Raw genomic sequence first — 21,535 nt, forward strand, 5'->3', positions numbered from 1 at the left:
AGTACAGTTGTGTACACTTACCATAAATGTAGATGTTTGAGTGTATTCACTGTTGCAGTCCTGGTTTCCCTCCCTCCAGCCCCCTGGTTTTTCTCTCTCTCCTCTGTATGGCTGTTACTCATCCCTTTAAGTGGTATTGCTATTTACTTTTTACCAGTGGTGTTTTCCCCACCATAACTTGGCTTCCTATTTGGGAGGCTCCTGACATTTGGGGCAAGAAAAACTGATGTAATGGCATCGGCTGTCTGTGTTTATATTCCTGACGACCTGATGTCAGTCCTGGAGCGACAGCATCAGACGCAGAAATACTAAGTCTCTGGTATTTGGGCCGACTGAGGGCTACTTGCTGGCGGATAACCCAAATGTGATGACTGCAACAGTGAATACACACAAACATCTCCATTTATGTTACGTGTACACAACTGTAATTTTCTAAAGTTACCCTGGCCATATTGATTACTGATTGTATTTCCTTTCTATATACTCAGCAAAGTCTCTTCATATCAAAGCCTCCTAAGGCGCATTCAGCCAGCTCCATGGCCACGTCTTCTGCCTTCTGGTGTAGAACTTCCATTGATGATGTTAATGTTCATACCTTTATTCCTCATCACAAAACTAGATTACACTTCTAGAAGCAGAGCTGCTTTTGGTTCGGCGGTTCTCCAGAATTAGGGCCACCCAAGATTCATATAGCTAGGGAGTCTGTCCCATTTCTTGAGGAAGAATGAAAAGGACAACATCCGATATTAATGATATGTACTCACCATAACTATGCATCTATCATCCATTTTAATTCTCCCTCAACTCCCCACACTTCTTCCCCCTTCCTATTACCTTCTGGAGTGATGTCATGTACTTTTTGGAACCTTTTAGCTCCAGGTTTGAGCCGTGGCATACTGTTACTTCCTTCCTCATCTATCTTATACATGTATAAAGCAGCAAACTTTATTATTGTAGGCTAGCTGAGGTATTATGGGTAGAGGGAAGAGCTGAAGAATTAGATCTGTAAGTCTGAAATATGTTGCTGAGTCTAATCAGATGTCGGACCTGGCACCCATATGTTGAGGAAAAATGAAAATGGACAATACAGATGCTTAGTTCTGGTGAGTGCGTAACTTAAGATGTTCATCATGTTTCACTGTTGCAGTCATTACATTTGGGTTACCCTGCTGGTAGGCTACCCGCAGTCGGCCTGAATTCCAAAGTCTTGGTCCGGCGTCAGTTGCTGTCGCCTCTTCCCTGACGTCAGTGCGCCAGGGGTATAAAAGATGCACCTGACTCCATTTTCTTCTGTCTTTCTTGCTGCGCGGTGCCCGAAGCAAAAGCAGTTTGCAAGTGCCGGTCGGCCGACTCCTGAGATTTTTGAAATCGAATTTCAGATCCGAAGTCTTCAATAAAACTAAGTACCCCTTGGGGAAACTTTTTTCTTGCTCCAGACCGATGTCAGAAAAACTTAACAATTGTATTTCTTGTGGGAAGCAAATACCTCGTAAGGATTTTCATTCTTACTGTATTCCTTGCCTGGGCCCTGACCGCAATGTTGCTAGCTCTCGGTTTTGTGCTAGATTTAAACAACGCACTATTAAGCATCTGTACGATTTTTCTTTTCATTACTTTGGCCGAAGGTTTAATTATATAATGCCATCAGAACAGCCGACGACCGGAGTTTATAAAAAGTGCAAGGAAAAGGACAGGCATCCGAGGTCCAAAACTGACGATGAGGCCTCCGCTAGGCCAGTCGCTGGTTCGCCAGTTCTCAGTGAGGCGCTTTCGCAGCCCCTGGCGCCTGCTACCTCAGAGCCACAGTATGCTACCGACTCCCACGTGGAGACAGCTAGGCCTCTGGATACTCAAGGTATTGGACCCTTGGAAACTATTCCCTCAGATGGGACCAGAGCCGCTGAGCAGGCATCGGCTTCTGAGGGTGTTTTCAGACCCTACACAGTTATATATCAAGCCAACCTCACCTTCCATGGCAAAAACTAAAACCGCTTTAAAGACAAAGAAACAAGTACAGCATTCTCCTGGACAGACTTCAATGCCTAAGAAACAGAAGATGCTTAAAATGGCCAAAGACCTAATTACCTTGATCAGGGGTTCCCATCCCCCTCCTGATAAGAGGTCTAGGCAAGACACAGAATATGATTCTTCTGATCAGGTTTCCATTTCCTCTGACTCCTCTTCAGAACAGGGATACTCTCTTCCTCCCTATGAGGATTCTTATGCTGAAGAATGTATTCCTTCAGCTTCTCCTCCTGAGGATTATTCCTTTGGGGAAACCCTGCATACCATGAGGGAGCATTTCCACTGGGAGAGCTAAGATTACTCAGAATCTAAGAAAAGGCTCAGAGACTTTCTTCTACTACCTCAACACAGACCTCTTGCGATTCCACCTGTTCTAGACATTGTAGATGTATTTTCAAAGTTCGGCCTGTCTCCCGACTCTTTACCTCCGGCACCTGTTAAGCCAGACAGATATACTGCAGGGTTCCAGACTCTCATAAATTTCTATATAAAAACCCTGCTGCTGACCCAGAAACTATATCTGAGGGTCCCAAAGGGGTCAAGGCCTCTACTGCAAAAAACCCTGTCCCCTCAGATAGAGATTCAAGGGCACTGGACAGATGGGGGAAAAAGTTTACACTTCTGCTACCTTGGCTGTAAGGGCTTTTAATTGTCAGTTTCATATGCTTAAATATCAGCAATACTTCATGTCACTGCTAAAACAGAAAATGTTGACAGTCTGAATGTTCTGAGAACAAGGAAATGCAGGATTTATTGCATGCAGCTGAACAAGTGGGAAAGCATACCTTTGCAATGTGATTTTGATTCACTGGAGGCCTCTTGCAAGACCGCCGTTACAGGTTCTGTCATTAGAAGGCATGCTTGGTTAAAGGAATAGAATCTGCCTGATCATGTTAAAGCAAAATTATTGGATGCTCCATTACAGCATGATACTTTGATACTTTGTTTGGTGTTAAGGCAGAAGAGGTGTTGAAGAAAATGGAGGATAAAGCGAAATCTATGCAGACAGTAAAGGATTTCTTACAGGTAGAACCACCCAGATTTATCAGGAACTGGCCTTCTAAGTATTGGTTCTTTCCAGTGTCAGACAGGCCACAAAGAGGCAGATACAGATGCCCTAGAGGCAGATAACAACCCCAAGGCTCATACAAGCCCAAACAGTGGGGTGCTTCTACCTCCAAATGCGGAGAAGACAAATCACAGCCATATAGGAAACAGTCCCAATGACTTTCCTCTGCCAATGCCAAGCACTTATCTTTTGGCAGCACCCTTAGGGGAAAACCTAGCACTTTTTTCACAAAATTGGCACATGATCACCCAGGACAAATGGGTCTTAAATATAGTCTCCTAGGGCTACAAGTTCCACTTTCACACCCTTCCAAAGGCAAAAGGTATGCCAGACCTGCCACACAATCAATGGACAGAGGCACCAAAAGTAAGTTTCCTCTCATGGACATGAGGGCTATTCAGCTAGTACCACAACAAGAGCAGGGACAAGGATTTTACTCAAGACTTTTCTTAGTACCAAGAAAGGACATAGCCTGGAAACCAATTCTGGGCCTGTCAATTCTGAACACTTTTCTGGATGTTCCAAAATTCAAAATGTTGACTCGGCAGCAGCTTCTGCCCATGCTGGGCAAGAATGCTTGGATTGTAACTTTGGACCTCAAAGAGGCATACCTGCATGTCCCAATCGGACAGTCTTGCAGAAAATACCTCCGATTCATAGCTGGTTCAATGCACTACCAATTCTCTGCACTGCCCTTTGGCTTATCTACTGCGCCCAGGGTGTTCACAAAATGCCTGGCACCAGTAATTGCATTTTGCAGACAAAGAGGAATTCAAATGTATCCCTACTTGGACTGCCTTATTCAAGCATTGACCAAAGGCATTCTACTAAAGCATCTGGCGTTTGTAAAAAGATTACTGATTTGCCTAGGGTACACAGTAAATGAAAAGAAATCAAAACTAGTACCCTCTCAAGAGATAATATTCCTGGGTGCAAGCTTAAATACAACTGCCCAGATGGCTTGTCTCACGCCAGGCAAACAAAGGCAACTGACTTCTTACTTCGAAAGCATGGTAACAAAGACCCAGTTATCTGCAAGAAAAATTCTGCAGGCTTTGGGCTTCATGGCATCCTGCATTCTGCTAATTCCATATGCAAGACTGTATATGAGGAAGCTACAATGGTATCTAAAAAGTGTTTGGACTCAACATTGCCACAGCCTGGAATCATCAATTACCCTTATTCCCTGCCTGCAACAGGAGTTTCGATGGTGGGCACAGGCCTGTCACCACAACAAGGGGCAGCCATTCACTTTACCCACAGCCAGGCAAACACTAACAGATGCATCAGATTATGCCTGGGGGGCCCACATGGCAGGAAAATGTATTCATGGCACATTGCCCGCCAACCAAAGGCATCTTCACATCAATCAAAAAGAGATGCTAGCTGTACAAAATGCTGTGACAGCCTTCAAGGACCTTCTTCATCCAGGACAACTGCTGATAAAGACGGACAATATTACAGTCATGTGGTACATAAACAAGCAGGGAGGCACACATTCTTACCCCCTCTGCAGACAAGCCATGATTTTGTGGAACACAGCATTGACTTAGCAAGTACATCTGCAAGCACAATTCCTGCCAGGAAAAACAAATGCTCTGGCAGACGAACTAAGCAGAAACCTCATAGATCCTCCCGAGTGGAAACTAGATCCACAAATCTTCAGCATGAGAACAAGGAAATGGGGATGCCCAGATATAGATCTGTTTGCCTCCCCCTCACAACTGCCAACTACAGAGATTCTGCACAAGGACTTATCACAAACTAGCATGGAAAGTGGATGCTCTGTCATTCAGCTGGAAAAACCTTACAGTATATGCCTTTCCTCCACTGCCTCTCCTCCCCAAGTTACCCCTAAATGTCAAACAAGAGAAGCCACAAATGATACTGATTGCCCCGGAGTGGCCACGCCAGCACTGGTACCCAATCCTAAAGAGCTTGTCTCAAGGCCCAGCCTGGACATTGCCTCAAATTCCTCATTTACTGACCCAACAAAACAATCAGATCCTGCCCAGCCAACTCAGAACCCTAAATCTGGCTGCATGGCGGATAATGTAACCATTCAGAATACACCTCTCTCTAAAGCGGTTATGGATGTTATTTTGGAGGCCAGGAGGCCCAGCACCAGAACATCTTATGCAGAAAAATGGAAGAGATTCTGTGCTTGGAACCAGGCACAAGGAATTGACATGCTTGTACCAAATATTCCTCAGATTTTACAATACCTAACTGAGATGCTGGATAAAGGCCTAGCCTTCTCATTAATTAAGATCCATGCCTCTGCCATTTCAGCTCATTACAATACGGTCCCACCTAGTTTTTCACATCCACTGCTTAGGCAGTACCTCAGAGGGGCCAAAAACATAAGACCTCCAAGGAGAGCACCAATACCTGCATGGGACCTCAATTTTGTCTTGGAAAAGCTCACACTGCCTCCTTTTGAGCCAGCCAATACAGCTGAGATAAAATTTTTATCATGGAAAACAGCTCTGCTCCTAGCAATAACTTCAGCAAGAAGAGTCTCAGAGTTACAGGCATTAATGTCTGTGGAACCTTTCATTATTTTCCATCCAGACAGGGTTTCTCTAAGGACAAACCTAACATTTATGCTTAAGGTAGTGTCCAGTGTGGCTTTTAACCAAACCATTTATTTGCCTACCTTTTATCCAAACCCACAGAATAAAGGGGAGAGACTTCTGCATTCTTTGGACATACACAGACAGTTACGCTTCTACTTGGACAAAACTAAAGCTTTCAGAAAGACTGAGCAACTTTTAGTGGCATACGCTGCAGGATCACAAGGAAAGACTATTTGAAAGCAGACTATTTCAAAATGGATAGGCCACTGCATTCTTTTCTGCTATTCACAGCATGGCAAATCAGTGCCTAAGGACATTAGGCCACATTCAACCAGAGCAGCAGCCACTTCTGCAACCTTCCTCAGAGGAGTACCAACCAAGGATATTTTGGAGGCTGCAACTTGGACTTCAGTGCACACTTTTCCAAAGCACTACCACTTACCTACATCCAGAGCAGTCTTTGCCACTGCAGTTCTGCAAGGTCTCATAGCCACTCCTAATTCTTTTAGGCCCAGCCTCCCAACCTCAGCTTTGGGATTAAACCCAAGTGTAATGACTGCAACAGTGAAACACGATGAACATAGTACAGTTGTGTACCTACCATAAATGTAGATGTTCGAGTGTATTCACTCTTGCTGTCCAGGTTACCCTCCCTCCATCCCCTTTTTATTTGCTGGGACTTATCTATACTTCTCTATTCTATACAACCTATGTGGTGTATTTGCTTGTAGATGAAGGTAATGATTATGTTACTGCATGCTTTTTTATAAGCAGAATTTATAGCCTACCTTTTGGGGGGCACCTGACATCTGGGGCAAGAAAACCTGAAGAAAATGGTGTCGGCTGCATCTTTTATACCCCTGGCGCACTGACATCAGGGAAGAGGCGACAGCAACCGACGCCAGACCAAGACTTTGGAATTCAGGCCGACTGCGGGTAGCCTACCAGCAGCATAACCCAAGTGTAATGACTGCAACAGTGAATACACTCGAACATCTACATTTATGGTAGGTACACAACTGTAATTTGTTTCTAGTGGCAGCAGTTATTATGACTGTAGCTATGTTAGGGATAGCTCACATTTTGGGGGGATATCACCGTTACATACTACTTTTCTTATAGTGATGTTTGTGCACATTTTTTTTTTTTTTGCAGGTGCATTTGCCATGCCCATTGTCTAGGTGATCACTTGGTCATGAGCTTAGCAGACTGGTTAATGACAATGGAGGTTTCAAGCTGAGACTTGCATCTTCTGGCCAAGTCTTCGTAGGCTTGTTAGCGCACCTTTGGATGTTGATGTTGCATTGGAATGTGAGCTGTGGATAGCTGCAGAGTTTCCAGTCACTTATGGATCTTCTGGTATTGACTGCTCTACTGAGCATAAGAGTTGTGGGCAATCTTTGTTGCACTTAATGTGGGCTTCTCATTACCACAGCCAGATCATCTTCAGATTTTGACGTGGAGATTTTGTTGTTTTGATTGCAGTGTTCTCTTGATCTTTCCCTAGAAGCTTAAGTTTTGTAAGGGGTCATTTAAACCACAGTATACTTCAAGTGTACATTAGTAAATCAGTACCAGTCATGTATGCTTAGATGCTTATGTCACCTAACTGATCTTTGTTAGGACTATAATTGTTCACAGACTCGTTGGGGTTACAAATTAATAGAAGCTTCATCTTCCTCTCTCCAAAAATAAAGGTTAGAGGTACTTCCCAGCTGTCTCATTTCTTTTAAACAGAAGTTATTTCCTGTCAGGATTTGTAGAATAAGGCACTATTGCAGTGGGCTAGCTAGCTTTTTTTCTGTTTAACCTCTGTGCTGACCCCAGATAAAGGTAATACTTTCTAATGAGTCACTGATGTTTATCTGTAACCGAACCGTCAAGTATGGTAAAAGTGCTTCAAAATCCATAATCATGAAAGAGCTTATTGAACTGAACATTTTTTTATTTTTGAGAGATTCCACTGATACTGATATACACTGTTTTTCACTGTGTGGATAATTGTTTATACTTGGTCTTTATTTTTTCTTGTCCCTTAAATTCTCTTGCTGTAGGCTGCATCTGCTCTTGCATAAGTATAATTTTAAATTGGTGTCAGCATTAATCATTCATGAATTTTAAACATAATCCAGGCATTCTTTAAAGTATTCAGTTGTATTTATTACTGCTTGGTAGTAACTTGATTAAAGTGTAGCTATCATTCTAAGTCTTTTGGATTAAGCACTTGGGCTTCAGACCAGTTGTTTTACATTAGGAAGGTTTGTGGCATGCACTGTGGTGGCAGGACAGGTAGCTTTCATCCTTCTAAGTTGGGAACTGCTGATTGAGAGCTCAGTGTCTGTTATTCCTAAAGTGTATTAGTTCTGGTTTATGCACTTGGGCTTCAGGCCAGTTATTTTACATTAAGAAGGTTCGTGGTCTGCACTCTTGTGGGAGGAGAGGCTGGACTCTGCCCTTCTGAGCTGGGAATTTCTGGTTAAAGGTTTATAGTGCCTGCATTTGAACTGTTTCTTACTGAAATTGGTACACCTTGTTTGCTGTAGCATAGACTAGATCCAGGCCTGCAGAATCTAGCTTTGTTTGTATGCTTGTTGTTTGTTTGCTTGTTATTTCCCTGGAACACTAATTCCACCTAAAACGCAGCTTCTCAGCGCTTCTGTGGATCCCTAGTGATGTCTGCATTGCTTACTGTACTTATTTCCTTGTTTCACTTGAAAGAAAGTTACTGTTTGTCGTTTTTACATTTAAGTTACCTGTAACACATTGCACTTAAGTTACCTGGCACTTGCTCACTAAAGCAATTATATAAGTCAGCAGTAAAAATTAAAAGCACTACACCCTCACTCCCCATTGGCCCTTGTTTTCAATTATAAAGGAATTCCCAATATTATTCTAGCATGTCCAAAGGTCAGTTGTCAATCTCCTCTCTGGTCCAGCTGGTGAACTTGGGAATCTTGAGGCAATGTTACAGCTGCCTCGTGTACACAGACAACCCTCTCCTCCTCCCAACAAATTTCAACACATGTGAGAGATGCAACCATATAGCCAAACTGGAGGCTAAGCTCTCTCAACTCAGTACTGGCATAACCAGTCAGGAGGAGAAGGAAACCACACTCACTACAATTCCAGTCTCACATAGACCTACCACGACAGCAAACCAAACACATAATCACAAAAACATACTGGAGGCTCTAAATAAAGATCTGCCTAAGCAGCAGAGACCTCCAAAGCAGACACCCAAGCAACCGCTACCCCAAAACAAAACATGTGCAACACATATCTCACAAAGCCAGTGTGCCGAACAGTCACAGCCCTTAAGGCTAAACAACACACCTGATAAACTTGTAATAGGTGACTCTATCGTCAGGCACACTGACGTCCCGCTCACCAGGCTGAACAAGGAGAAGGTCACGGTGAGCAGCTTGTCGGGCGCTAGGATCCGCCACATAACGCAAGCACTCAGGTCACTCCAAGGCAAGTACAAATATGACTCAGTCATTGTCCATGCTGGTGTGAATGACCTGAGATGTACTTCCCTGGACTACATGAAAAGAGACATAGAGGAGCTCTCTGAGCATGTAGCCCAGGCCGGTATGACCCTGACCTTGAGTAGCATCTTACCCTCACCAAGAATGATGCCACAATATGAAGACAAGATGATCAATTTCAACAATTGGCTTAAGTACTGGTGTCATTCAAAGGGGATCCAATGCCTGTCAGCCTGGGATGATATGCTCGACAAGCCACGATGCTTCGCTAGGGACCGCTTGCACCTGTCACCCCTGGGCTTTCGGATATTGACAAAGGCTCTTGCTACCCCCATAGTGCCTTTTTTAGGCAAGGCTCAAAAGACAAACCCACCTCCATAGGTATCACAAGAGATAAGAAACTAAGAGTAATGCTTCTCAACGCCAGAAGTCTAAACCTCAAGATGCACGCACTTGAAACTCTCCTTAGCATGGAGAACATCGATGTCTGTGCAGTAACAGAAACCTGGTTCAGGGCTCCTGAGAGCACCCTAGCACTACCAGGTTATACCTCATACCATGCTTTTCGGCCCCAAAACTTGGACCGAACCACAAAAGGAGGGGGAGTATTGATATTCATCAAAGATACCCACACCTCCAGGTTGGTGCAAAGCACAAAGCATCAGAGACTATCCATGTGCAACTAACAGTGGGTAAAACTGCCTTCCAGTTTATAGCCTGCTACAGACCACCCTCCCAAACCCAGGAACCCCACTCGGCCTTCCTGAGAACACTGGAAAATATGAAGGTCTCTCCAAACACCATTATATTGAGTGACTTCAACTACCCAAACATAGACTGGGAGCATTACTTTAGCTCCAACACCCTAGCCCAAAGGTTCCTAGAATTCATAAACTCAAATGCTATGGAACAACTTGTTACCACTCCCACAAGAGGGGAAAACATACTGAACCTGATCACCACCAACATGGGGACTCTATGCTCCAGACCAGAAGTGTATCCCTCACTGGTAAGATCAGACCATAAACTGATCTCACTGGATATTCACATCCCGACCCCACCCCCTGCCCAGAAAACCACAGTGAAAAACTTCTCTAAAGCAAATTTCACACTCCTCAAAACCGAGGTGGAATCCTTCAAAGCCCCTGGGCCTGTGGAAAATACGGCCCAGACTGCAGAATCCTTTATAAATGCATTCTATGCACACCTTCAGGAATGCATGGATCATGCAATCCCAAATAAAACCAAGACCCAATCCTCCAAAGGCAGATGTCCTGTCTGGTGGACCCCAGCCATAAACAAACTATACACTAGAAGGAGGAAGCTACTACATGATAGAGCAAAATCCCAAAAAGGGAAGGCATCTCTGATCAGTATTAGCAAAAAACTAAGGGCACTCATAAAATCGTCTAAGGCCAGCTTCGAGAGAAAAATTGCACAGGACACTAAGGATAATCACAAGGCTTTCTTTAGTTATGTTAGGAACCTGGGTGGGAATTCCCAGATACGCTCAGAATTAGTCTAAAATGACAAAAAATACACCAAACCCGCAGACATTGCCAACATCTTAGCTGACAGGTTCAGCGCAAACTCCCCCCCCACCACCACCAAAAGGGCAAATATCTATCCCAGCAGAGTGCTGCCCCCTTGACATCTCAGATGCTCAGGTAAGAGCTGCCCTCTCCAAAGCAAAAAACACAGCATCAGTGGGACCAGACGGTGTCCCGGGCTGCGTTCTACATGAACTCCAAGAAGAGCTAAACCCAAACATAAAACTACTGTTCAATCTCAGCCTTACTACAGGATATGTACCCAAAGAGTGGCGTACAGCAACAGTGGTCCCTCTCCACAAAGGTGGTGCCTCAACGGATCCTGGAAACTATTGCCCCATAAGCCTGACTAGCTTGGTCTGCAAAGCTATGGAAAGGATCATCATGGACCTCATAATTAAAGATATTGGGGACCTACAGACACTGGATTCTACCCAGTTCGGCTTTGTTAAGGGCAGATCCTGCCTATTAAACCTGGTTGATTTCTTTGAAACAGTCACCAAGGCCATTGATGAGGGGAAGATGGTCCACATAACCTACCTGGACCTCGCAAAAACCTTCAATACGATACCCCACTCGGGCATTATAGATAAGCTCACCAGCTTAAATATAAACCCCTATATCACTAGATGGGTTGCAACTGGCTCAAGGACAGAACCCACATGGTTAGAATTGCTGGAGCCATGTCAGACTCCAAACCAGTTACAAGTGGCGTCCCACAAGGCTCAGTCCTGGGACCTCTCTTGTTCGGTATATATTTCTCGGAGGTACAGGCCAACACAGAAGGAGTGTGGCTGACAAAGTTCGCAGATGACTGCAAACTGGGCGCCATAATCGACTCTCCAGCCGACACAAGCATCCTCCAAAAGGGCCTCATAGAAACAGACAACTGGTGCCAGAGCCATGGCCTCAAGCTAAACGCCAAAAAGTGTATAGTCATCCCCTTTGGCAAAAACAAAGTGCCCACAAATTACCACATAGGTGGTAATCCATGAAGTACAGAAGAAGTAATTAGGGACCTGGGGACCCAAGTTGATAGCAATCTCTCATTTGACAACCACGTGGCCAAAGTGGTTAGAAAAACATTTTATATAGCCCACCTAATCATGAAGGGATTCACATCTAGATCAGGGGAGGTCATCGTGCCTCTTTACTCATCCCTCATCAGGCCCATAATTGAGTACAATGCCCCTTTTGGGATGTACCTTACCAGACACCTGCAGCAACTGGAAAGACCCCAAAAGTACCTCAACAAGAGGATCAAAGGACTCAAACAGATGCCATATGCTGCCCGGTTAAAGAAACTCCAGCTCTACTCAGGTGGCATACCGCCTGCTCAGAGGCGATCTGTGCCTGACGTATAAAGCCACGTCCAACCCGGAATTAATGGACATGCTGCACCTCAGAAAATCCAAATCCCATTGAGCTACGCGCTCGAGAGACTTGAACCTCAGCACTGAAATAAATAGGACATGCTGGAGGGACAGATTCATAACCCAGAGGCGCCCTTCACTCTGGAATAAAATCCCAGTCCAGGCTAGGCAGAGTCCCTCATTGACTCTCTTCAAGAGGAATCTTGATGAGTGCATGGGAGATCGTAGGTTTACCCCGGGTATCTCTTCTGTGTCACTGTTAGACAGAGGCACAGTATACTAACCTCGAAAAACAGCGTAGCAAAATTAATTTAAAATGGGTGGTGAAAGCCGAACATACTCTGGCTAGGCTTATAAATGCCCTAGGGCAGATAGCCTAGTATGAACCTATGAACCTGTGAACATATAAATAACATTTCTGGGTGTTCAAAACTTTCTGCAGAAACATTGATTTGTAGTTATTACTGATTCCTTAGTGTACATTTTTAGTGATTCTTTATCATGCATTTTTGTATTAGAATGCAATAGAGGTGAGCTTTTGTTCCTTTTTCTTGCATGAGATAATTATCCAGGACAGTTGCAGTGAAATTTCAGTTGGTCCATAAAATACCGGGTGTTTTTCATTTTTCCATAAAATAGTATTTTAAGTTATAGAAATTAAGATGCAACTGTGTGAATTTAATGTGTATTTTTCCCCTTAGGTTCATCAAGAGTTACAAGAAATTTGGTGGCCCTTTGGAAAGGTAAAGTTTAATTTTCGCTGATTGTGGTTTACAGACAAAAGCTTAGGTAAGACAGATACATTGGTATGATGTTGGGGACCATCTCATTTTGTCTGAAGGTTAATACTTCTTTCCTGTCAACATTTCAGCCATTTTCTATGAATTTCCTCATTTGGACATAGTTAACATCATGTTGTACACCAGAAGTGTTTGCCTAATCTTTTGCCATTTTTTTGCTTCCGCTCTCACGGTTAGATTCCAAGCCTTGTTTATCTTTGGAAATTCCAGAGTTTGATGTCTAAACAACTGAAGCCACTTGTGTTTCCCAATTTCTTGCAGGTCAAGAACTAAAGCTCATACTTGCATTGTCTTTGCTGAATGCAGAAGAAAATTACATGAAATACTTCCGTAAAATATTGTTTTGTTTTGTTTTTTTTTGTAGCCAAGCTTGTCCAGAGGCAGAGAGAGAGAAATTTTGTTATACTTTATCTAGTGGAGCTTGAGAGTACCCTGCTTGGTTGGATGTCATCAAGCTGCTGCCCCAGTTGTGTAGCAGAGTACCTTCAGAAGGCAATCAAGGCAGTGGACACACATTGTTCATGACATTCTGGATTTACGTCCATGCCTGAGATGGCATCCTTGTCTCCTTTTGTTGTTATTTTTGTCTTGAATAGTAAAGGTTGAAGTTAACGTTTCCTTCCACCTTGGGAATGAGTTCCATGATAGAATCATTTACTCCTCCATCAGACTGCTGTATTACCTTGAATTGATTGCTTGCTTGCAATGAGTGGTCTCTGAAATCTCTTGGCTGGTGCTCTGTGATCATACTCCAGAATGAGCACCCTTGGAACTAGCAATGCTCAATGACATAGGTGAGGGGGGACCATCAGTGCTTTTTGCTTCAGAGCTTGCAGCTCAGTTACTCAGCCTTAATAATTTGGTTTGTATGGTGGAATTTTCTGTAGTGCATCCTTAGCGAAACATTGAACTGTGATGGCAGGGCTCTTCTTGGTGCTTCCTTCTTACATCTGCAAGTCGCCATTGGTAGACATGATTTTATGTGCTTGTTTCACATTCATACTACATACTTTGACCATGTGCAGTACCATCCAGACTGATGGTGAGTCAACTAATAGTTCTCCGTCCCCCTTTTTTATCCTGTTAACAGGACTTGTCGAATCCTGAGGCCACTGATTGTGAGATAGACCTGTTTCTCTGAGTGACCACATTTTTGGAGAATCTGTCTGATGTTCATCGTGTGTCACCGTTGCAGTCATTACTCTTGGGTTATCCTGCTGGCAGGCTACCCACAGTCGGCCTGAATTCCAAAGTCCCGGTCTGGCGTCGGTTACTGACACCTCTTCCCTGACGTTAGTGCGCCAGGGGTATAAAAGATGCAGCTGACGCCATTTTCTTGTGTCTTTCTTGCTGCGCGGTGCCCGAAGCAATAGCAGTTCGCAAGTGCCGGTCGGACGACTCCTGAGATTTTTGTAATCGAATTTCAGATCCAAAGTCTTCATTAAAGCTAAGTATCCCATTGGGGAAACTTTTTTCTTGCTCCAGACCGATGTCAGAAAAAGTTAACAATTGTATTTCTTGTGGGAAGCAAATACCTCATAAGGATTTTCACTCTTACTGTATTCCTTGCCTAGGCCCTGACCACGACATTGCTTGTTGTCGGTTCTGTGCTAGATTTAACCAACGCACTATAAAGCGTCGGTACGATTTTGCCTTTCATTACTTCGGCCGAAGATTCAGTTATACTACGCCGTTGGAGCAACCGACGACCGGAATTTTTAAAAAACGCAAGGATAAAGACAAGGACAGGCATCCGAGGTCCAAAACCGATGATGAGGCTTCCGCTAAGCTAGTTGTCAGTTTGCTAGTTCTCAGTGAGGTGCTTTCGCAGCCCCTGACGCCCGCTTCCTCAGAGCCACAGGCCGCTTCCGACTCCCACGTGGAGCTGACTGGGCCTCTGGATACTTAAGGTATGGGATCCTCGGAAACTATTCCTTCAGATGGGTCTGGAGCCGCTGTGCAGGCATCGGCTTCTGAGGATGTTTTCAGACCAACTCAGTTATATGTAAAGCCATCTTCAGCTTCCAAGCCAAAGACTAAAGCAGCTCTAAAGACAAAGAAACAAGTGCAGCATTCTCCAGGACAGGCTTCCATGCCTAAAAACAAATGCCCAAAATGGCCAAAGACCTTATTACTTTGATCGGGGTTCCCATCCCCTTCCTGGTAAGAGGCCTAGGCAAGAGACAGAATATGAATCTTCAGATCAGGTTTCCATTGCCTCTGATTCCTCCTCTAATCAGGAATACTCTCTTCCTCCGTATGAGGATTCTGATGCTGAAGAATCTATTCCTTCAGCTTCTCCTCCAGAAGATTTCTCTTTTGGGGAAACCCTGCATACCATGAGGGAGCACTTTCATTGGGAGAGCCAGGATTACTCAGAATCTAAGAAAAGGCTCAGAGATTTTCTTTTACTTCCTTAGCATAGGCCTCTTGATTTTCCCCCTGTTCTAGACATTGTAGATGATGTTTTTTCAAAGTCTTCTGTCTCCAGACTGTATACCCCCTGCACCGGTTAAGCCAGACAGATACTACAGGTTCCCAGATTCCCATAAATTTCTTTATTAAAACCCTGCTGCTGAACCAGAAACCATTTTTCACAGAAAATGTTGACTAACTCTGAATGCCATAAAAACAAGGAAATGCAGGATTTATTGCATGCAGCTGAACAAGTGGGAAAACATACTTTGCAATGTGGTTTTGATTCTTTGGAGGCCTCTTGTAGGGCCGCTGTAACGGGTTCTGTGATTAGGAGGCATGCTTGCTTAAAGGAACAGAATCTGCTTAATCATGTTAAAGCAAAATTATTAGATGCTCCTTTACAGCATGATACTTTCTTTGGTGTTAAGGCAGAAGAGGTGTTGATGAAAATGGAGGATAAAGCAAAATCTATGCAGACAGTTAAGGATTTCTTACAGGTACAGCCACCTAGATTTAACAGGACCTGGCCTTCAAAAAATTGATCCTCTCCAGTGTCAGACAGGCCACAAAGAGGCAGGTACAGACGTCCTAGAGGCAGATCCCAGCCCCAAGGCTCATACAGGCCTAAGCAATGGGGTGCTTCTACCTCCAAAAGTGGTGAAGACAAACCTCAACCTTATAGGAAGCAGTCCCAATGACTTTCCTCTACCAGTACCAAGCACTTACTTTTTGCAAGCTCCCGTAGGGGGAAAACTGGCACTTTTTTCCACAAAACTGGCACATGATCACCCAGGACAAATGGGTTTTGAATATAGTGTCTCAGGGCTACAGGTTCCATTTTCACACCCTGCCAAAGGCAAGAGGCATGCCAGACCTGCCACACAATCAATCGTCAGAGGCACAAAAGCAAGTTTCATCCCTCATGGACATAGGGGCTATTCAGCGAGTAACACTACAGGAACAGGGACAAGGATTTTACTCACGATTTTTCTTGGTACCCAGAAAGGACAAAGACTGGAGACCAATACTGGACCTGTCTATTCTAAACACTTTTCTGGACGTTCCAAAATTCAAAATGTTGACTCTGCAGCAGCTTCTGCCCATGCTGGGCAAGAAGGCTTGGCTAGTAACTTTGGACCTAAAAGAGGCATACCTGCATGTCCCAATCAGATAATCTTGCAGAAGATACCTCAGATTCATAGCTGGATCAATGCACTACCAATTCTCTGTACTGCCCTTTGACTTATCTACTGCAACCAGTGTCTTCACAAAATGCCTGGCACCAGTAATTGCTTTTTGCAGACAAAGAGGAATTCAAATATATCCCTACTTAGACGACTGCCTCATTCAAGCAGAGAACAAGGACATTTTACTAAGACATCTGGCATTTGTAAAAAGATTACTAATTTGCCTAAGGTACACAGTAAACGAAAAGAAATCAAAGCTAGTACCCTCTCAAAAGATAATATTCCTGGGTGCAAGCTTAAATACAACTGCCCAGATGGCTTATCTCATGCCAGACAAACAAAAGCAACTGACTTCTTACTTCGAAATGTTGGCAACAAAAACCCAGTTATCTGCAAGAAAAATTCTGCAGGCTCTGGGCTTCATGGCATCCTGCATTCTGTTAATTCCATATGCAAGACTACATATGAGGAAACTACAATGGTATCTAAAAAGTGTTTGGACTCAACATTGCCACAGCCTGGAAAAATCAATTACAATCATTCCCTGCCTGCAGCAGGAGTTTCGATGGTGGGCTCAGGCCTGTCACCACCACAAGGGGACAGCCTTTCACTTTACCCACTGCCAGGCAGGCAGTAATAACAGATGCGTCAGATTATGCCTGGGGGGGCCCATATGGCAGGAAAATGTATTCAGGGCACATGGCCCACAAGCAAAATGCATCTTCATATCAATCTAAAAGAAATGCTGGCTGTACAAAATGCTCTGACAGCTTTCAAGGATCTCCTTCATCCAGCACAACTGCTGATAAAGACGGACAATACTACAGTCATATGCGGTACATAAACAAGCAGGAGGTACGCGTTCCTACCCCCTTTGCAGACAAGCCATGGTTTTGTGGAACACAGCACTGACTTATCAAGTACACCTGCAAGCTCAATTCCTGCCAGGAAAGACAAATACTCTGGCAGACGAACTAAGCAAAAACCTCATGGATCCTCACGAGTGGAAACTAGATCCACAAATCTTCAGCATAATAACAAGGATATGGGGACGCCCAGACATAGTAGATCTATTTGCCTCCCCTCACAACTGCCAACTACAGAGATTCTGCACAAGGACTTATCACAAACTAGCATGGAAAGTCGATGCTGTGTCATTCAGCTGGAAAAACCTTACAGTATATGCCTTTCCTCCACTACCTCTCCTCCCCAAGGTACTCCTAAAGGTCAGACAAGAGAAGCCAAAAATTATCCTAATTGCTCCAGACTGGCCGCGCCAGCACTGGTACCCATTTCTAAAGAGCTTGTCTCAAGGCCCAGCCTGGACATTGCCTCAAATTCCTCATTTACTGACCCAACAGAACAATCAGATACTGCACAACCAACTCAAAACCTTAAATCTGACTGCATGGCGGATAATGTAACCATTCAGAACACACCTCTCTCCAAAGCAGTTATGGATTTTATTCTGGAGGGTCAGGAGGCCCAGCACCAGAAAATCATATGCAGAAAAGTGGAAGAGATTCTGTGCTTGGAACCAGGCACAAGGAATTGACATGCTTGTACCAAATATTCCTCAGATTTTACAGTACTTAACTGAGATGTTGGACAAAGGCTTATCCTTTTCATCGATTAAAATTCATGCCTCTGCCATTTCAGCTCATTACAATACGGACCCACCTATTTTTTCACATCCACTACTAAAGCAGTACCTCAGAGGGGCCAAGAACATAAGACCCCCAAGAAGAGCACCAATACCTGCATGGGACCTCAATTTTGTCTTGGAAAAATTCACACTACCTCCTTTTGAGACAGCTAATACAGCTGAGATAAAATTCTTATCATGGAAAACAGTTCTGCTCTTAGCAATAACTTCAGCAAGAAGAGTCTCAGAATTACAGGCACTAATGGCGGTTGAACCTTGTATAATTTTCCATCCGGACAGGGTTTTTCTGAGGACAAGCCCAACATTTATGCCTAAGGTAGTGTCCAGTGTGGCTCTTAATCAAGCAATTCATTTGCCTACCTTTTATCCGAACCCACAGAATAAGGCGAAGAGACTTCTACATTCTTTAGACATACACAGACAGCTACGCTTCTACTTGGACAAAACTAAAGCTTTCAGAAAATCTAAGCAACTGTTAGTGGCATATGCTGCAGGATCTCAAGGAAAAGCAATCTCAAAGCAGACATTTTACAAATGGGTAACCCACTGCATCCATTTCTGCTATTCTCAACATGGCAAATCAGTACCTAAGGGCATCAGGCCACACTCAACCAGATCAGCAGCTACTTCAGCAGCCTTCCTCAGAGGAGTACCAACTAAGGACATTTTGGAGGCTGCAACTTGGAATTCAGTGCACACTTTTACAAAGCACTACCAGTTACCTCTTTACTCTAAATCCAAAGCAGGCTTCGCCACTGCAGTTCTGCAGGGCCTCATAGCCACTCCTAATTCTATTTAGGCCCAGCCACCCAACCTCAGCTTTGGGATTCAACCCAAGAGTAATGACTGCAACAGTGAAACAAGATGAGCATAGTACAATTGTGTACCTACCATAAATGTAGATGTTAGAGTCTATTCACTGTTGCAGTCCAGGTTACCTACTCACCATCCCCCTTTATGTTGCTGGGACTTATCTGCACTTCAATATACTTTACAACCTATGTGGTGTATTTGCTTGTAGATGAAGAATATGTTTTATTTTAGTGCATTTTTTATTGGCATAATTTTTTAGCCTACCCTTCTGGGGGCACCTGACATCTGGGGCAAGAAAAACCGAAGAAAATCCCGTCGGCTGCATCTTTTATACCCCTGGCGCACTGACATCAGGGAAGATGCGACAGCAACCAACGCCTGACCAGGACTTCGGAATTCAGGCCGACTGCGGGTAGCCTGCCAGCAGGATAACCCAAGAGTAATGACTGCAACAGTGAATACACTCAAACATCTACATTTATGGTAGGTACACAACTGTACTTTTTATGAAATCCAGCATTTACTAGCATGTGGTCTCCATTCTTAACCCTCCAGTAATGATAGTGAAAGACCATTTAAAACTATGGAATGGAGTTTTCTGTGGATTAAAAGTCTAAGACATGGAATTTTCTTGCCCAGTCTTTGACCCAGTGCTACAAGTATTCCCCACACTGGTAAATAATGTAGAAATCATTACAGAGATCCCCGGATAAGGAAGAGAGATGCTCTCAAATGTTGGATCGAGGAATGTAGGACTGGGGCACCCCGCAGATATGTAAGTATCACTTACAGACACTACTTGTAAGAGTTATAAGCTGCACTTGGTCAGGATTAGTATTCATATGGTATTCTGTTTTTTTTTTTTTTTTTTTCCACAGCGATGACCGAGAACTGAATGAGCAAACCCATGCTGAGAGATTGTCATGGATGCAAAACATATGTGGTATATATACATCCAAACAGTACTGTTATTGTAGCATTAAAAGTAAAGACAGAATTTTTAGTTTATTATGCAGTTGTATCACATTAAGGATACATCTTTTAACTGTAAAAGGAAAGTATGTATGCATTAGTCTATAGGCGAAAACAGCAGTTCAGTATTACAGAGTAGTCAGAGGTTGTGAGTTCAAAAACCACACTGTTAAGTTTTTGCTCCAGTATTCTTAACTTGAGGGATTTCCTCTGACAGGAGCGTCCTAATGTCGGCCAGTATACAGAAAGTCTCTACTAGTGTAGGGTATGTGATATGTCACTCATAGGCTGCATTCGGACGTAGACCATAAAAGGGGCGTACGTATGCACGTACCATCCTCGGAAGTTTTCTGTTGCCAATCACAATGCCATTCTGACTGTCTGATCATTTCCAGTGTTTGCAAATTCAACATTTTCAGATAAGTGCCCCATTGGGGAATATTTTTCTCTTCTACTGTTTTGGTATGTCATCCAGAAAGGGCAAGTGCCAAGCGTGGAAGACAAATTCCACATAAGGACAGCCATACTCAGTCTCTCTCTTGTCTAGGCCTTAACTATGATCACAAGTTGTGCAGTAATAGTCAGTCCTTCATTCCCAAGACCCTTAGAAGTAGGGTTTCATCTCTCGCTATCTTGAAAACTAACAGCTTAAACTATTGACGAAGTGCATGGAAGGAATCTCAGGGTCCATAGCCGAGCCATCAAAGCACAAGGCCAAGAAGCCTCGACCTATAGCTTCCACTGCAACTCCACCATCTAACGTATCTCCCGAGATGTTTGTCAACCCACAGGTACATCCGACTTCTGGGACAGAGTCACAGACCAAGCCCAGTTCTGAGGTCACTTTGACTTCGGCCATGAGCACATCTCTGGAGGTGGAACAGAAGTCCAATCAGGATGTCGAGGGGAACCAAGGCTTGCATGCAGTGAGGGCCGTAGGAGGTTAACATCAAGCCTGAAACCTTCGAACATGGATCGCCAACTGTTCGTCTGATGCATAAAATAGTGTCTCTTGTTAAGAAAAAACAAAAGACAGGGCATATATCCTCTGCTAAAGAGGCCCCTGCTGATTGGCAGGCCTTCTCACAGAGTTTATTTCAGGCATTCATGTCACTCAATCAGCCTTCCGGTCAGCTTACCCCTACTCCAGCCACTCATCCTTCTCAGAAAAGGATTAGGGACAAAGACTCATCTGTTGAATTCTGTTTGGACTAAGAAGAATCCTTTGACTACTTTACACAAATTCCCTCTCCTCAGGAATATGCCTCTCCTGAAGAGGATTCAGGGGTTGTATAATCCCCTTATAGAATAGACTTCCTTTGGGGAAACCATCCTGAAAATGGGAGAATACTTTGTGGCATACTTCCCAAATTTCTGATGGCCAAAAAATGGTACCACCAACTCCTGCAAGTTGACTTACCCAGTTGTCCTGCAGTGCCACCAGTGCATCCAGCCTTTTTAGATGCCTTTAATAATGCCTCCCAAATGCCAGATTCTTAGACTCCAGCCCCCAAGATGCCAGATCACTTCTACAAAGTTCCTGAGGACTGTAAATTTCTCCAAGTGCCGTCCTGCAGACCCTACAGTCACTTCAG

At 43.9% G+C, this 21,535-nt stretch overlaps 1 protein-coding gene across 1 annotated transcript in view; it reads left to right on the forward strand.

Annotated features, from left to right (window-relative positions):
* CHD1 (chromodomain helicase DNA binding protein 1) overlaps window positions 1–21,535 on the forward strand; it is a gene marked incomplete in the record, with an annotated part of 4,694,407 nt that overhangs the window by 3,582,548 nt on the left and 1,090,324 nt on the right. The window contains 1 exon segment of the mRNA XM_044063873.1: window positions 12,786–12,827. Within this exon segment, the coding sequence (XP_043919808.1) occupies window positions 12,786–12,827 (42 nt within the window).

Source organism: Protopterus annectens, chromosome 2.part2 (assembly GCF_019279795.1).
Source record: "Protopterus annectens isolate FY-2018-M chromosome 2.part2, PAN1.0, whole genome shotgun sequence".
NCBI lineage: Eukaryota > Metazoa > Chordata > Ceratodontiformes > Protopteridae > Protopterus > Protopterus annectens.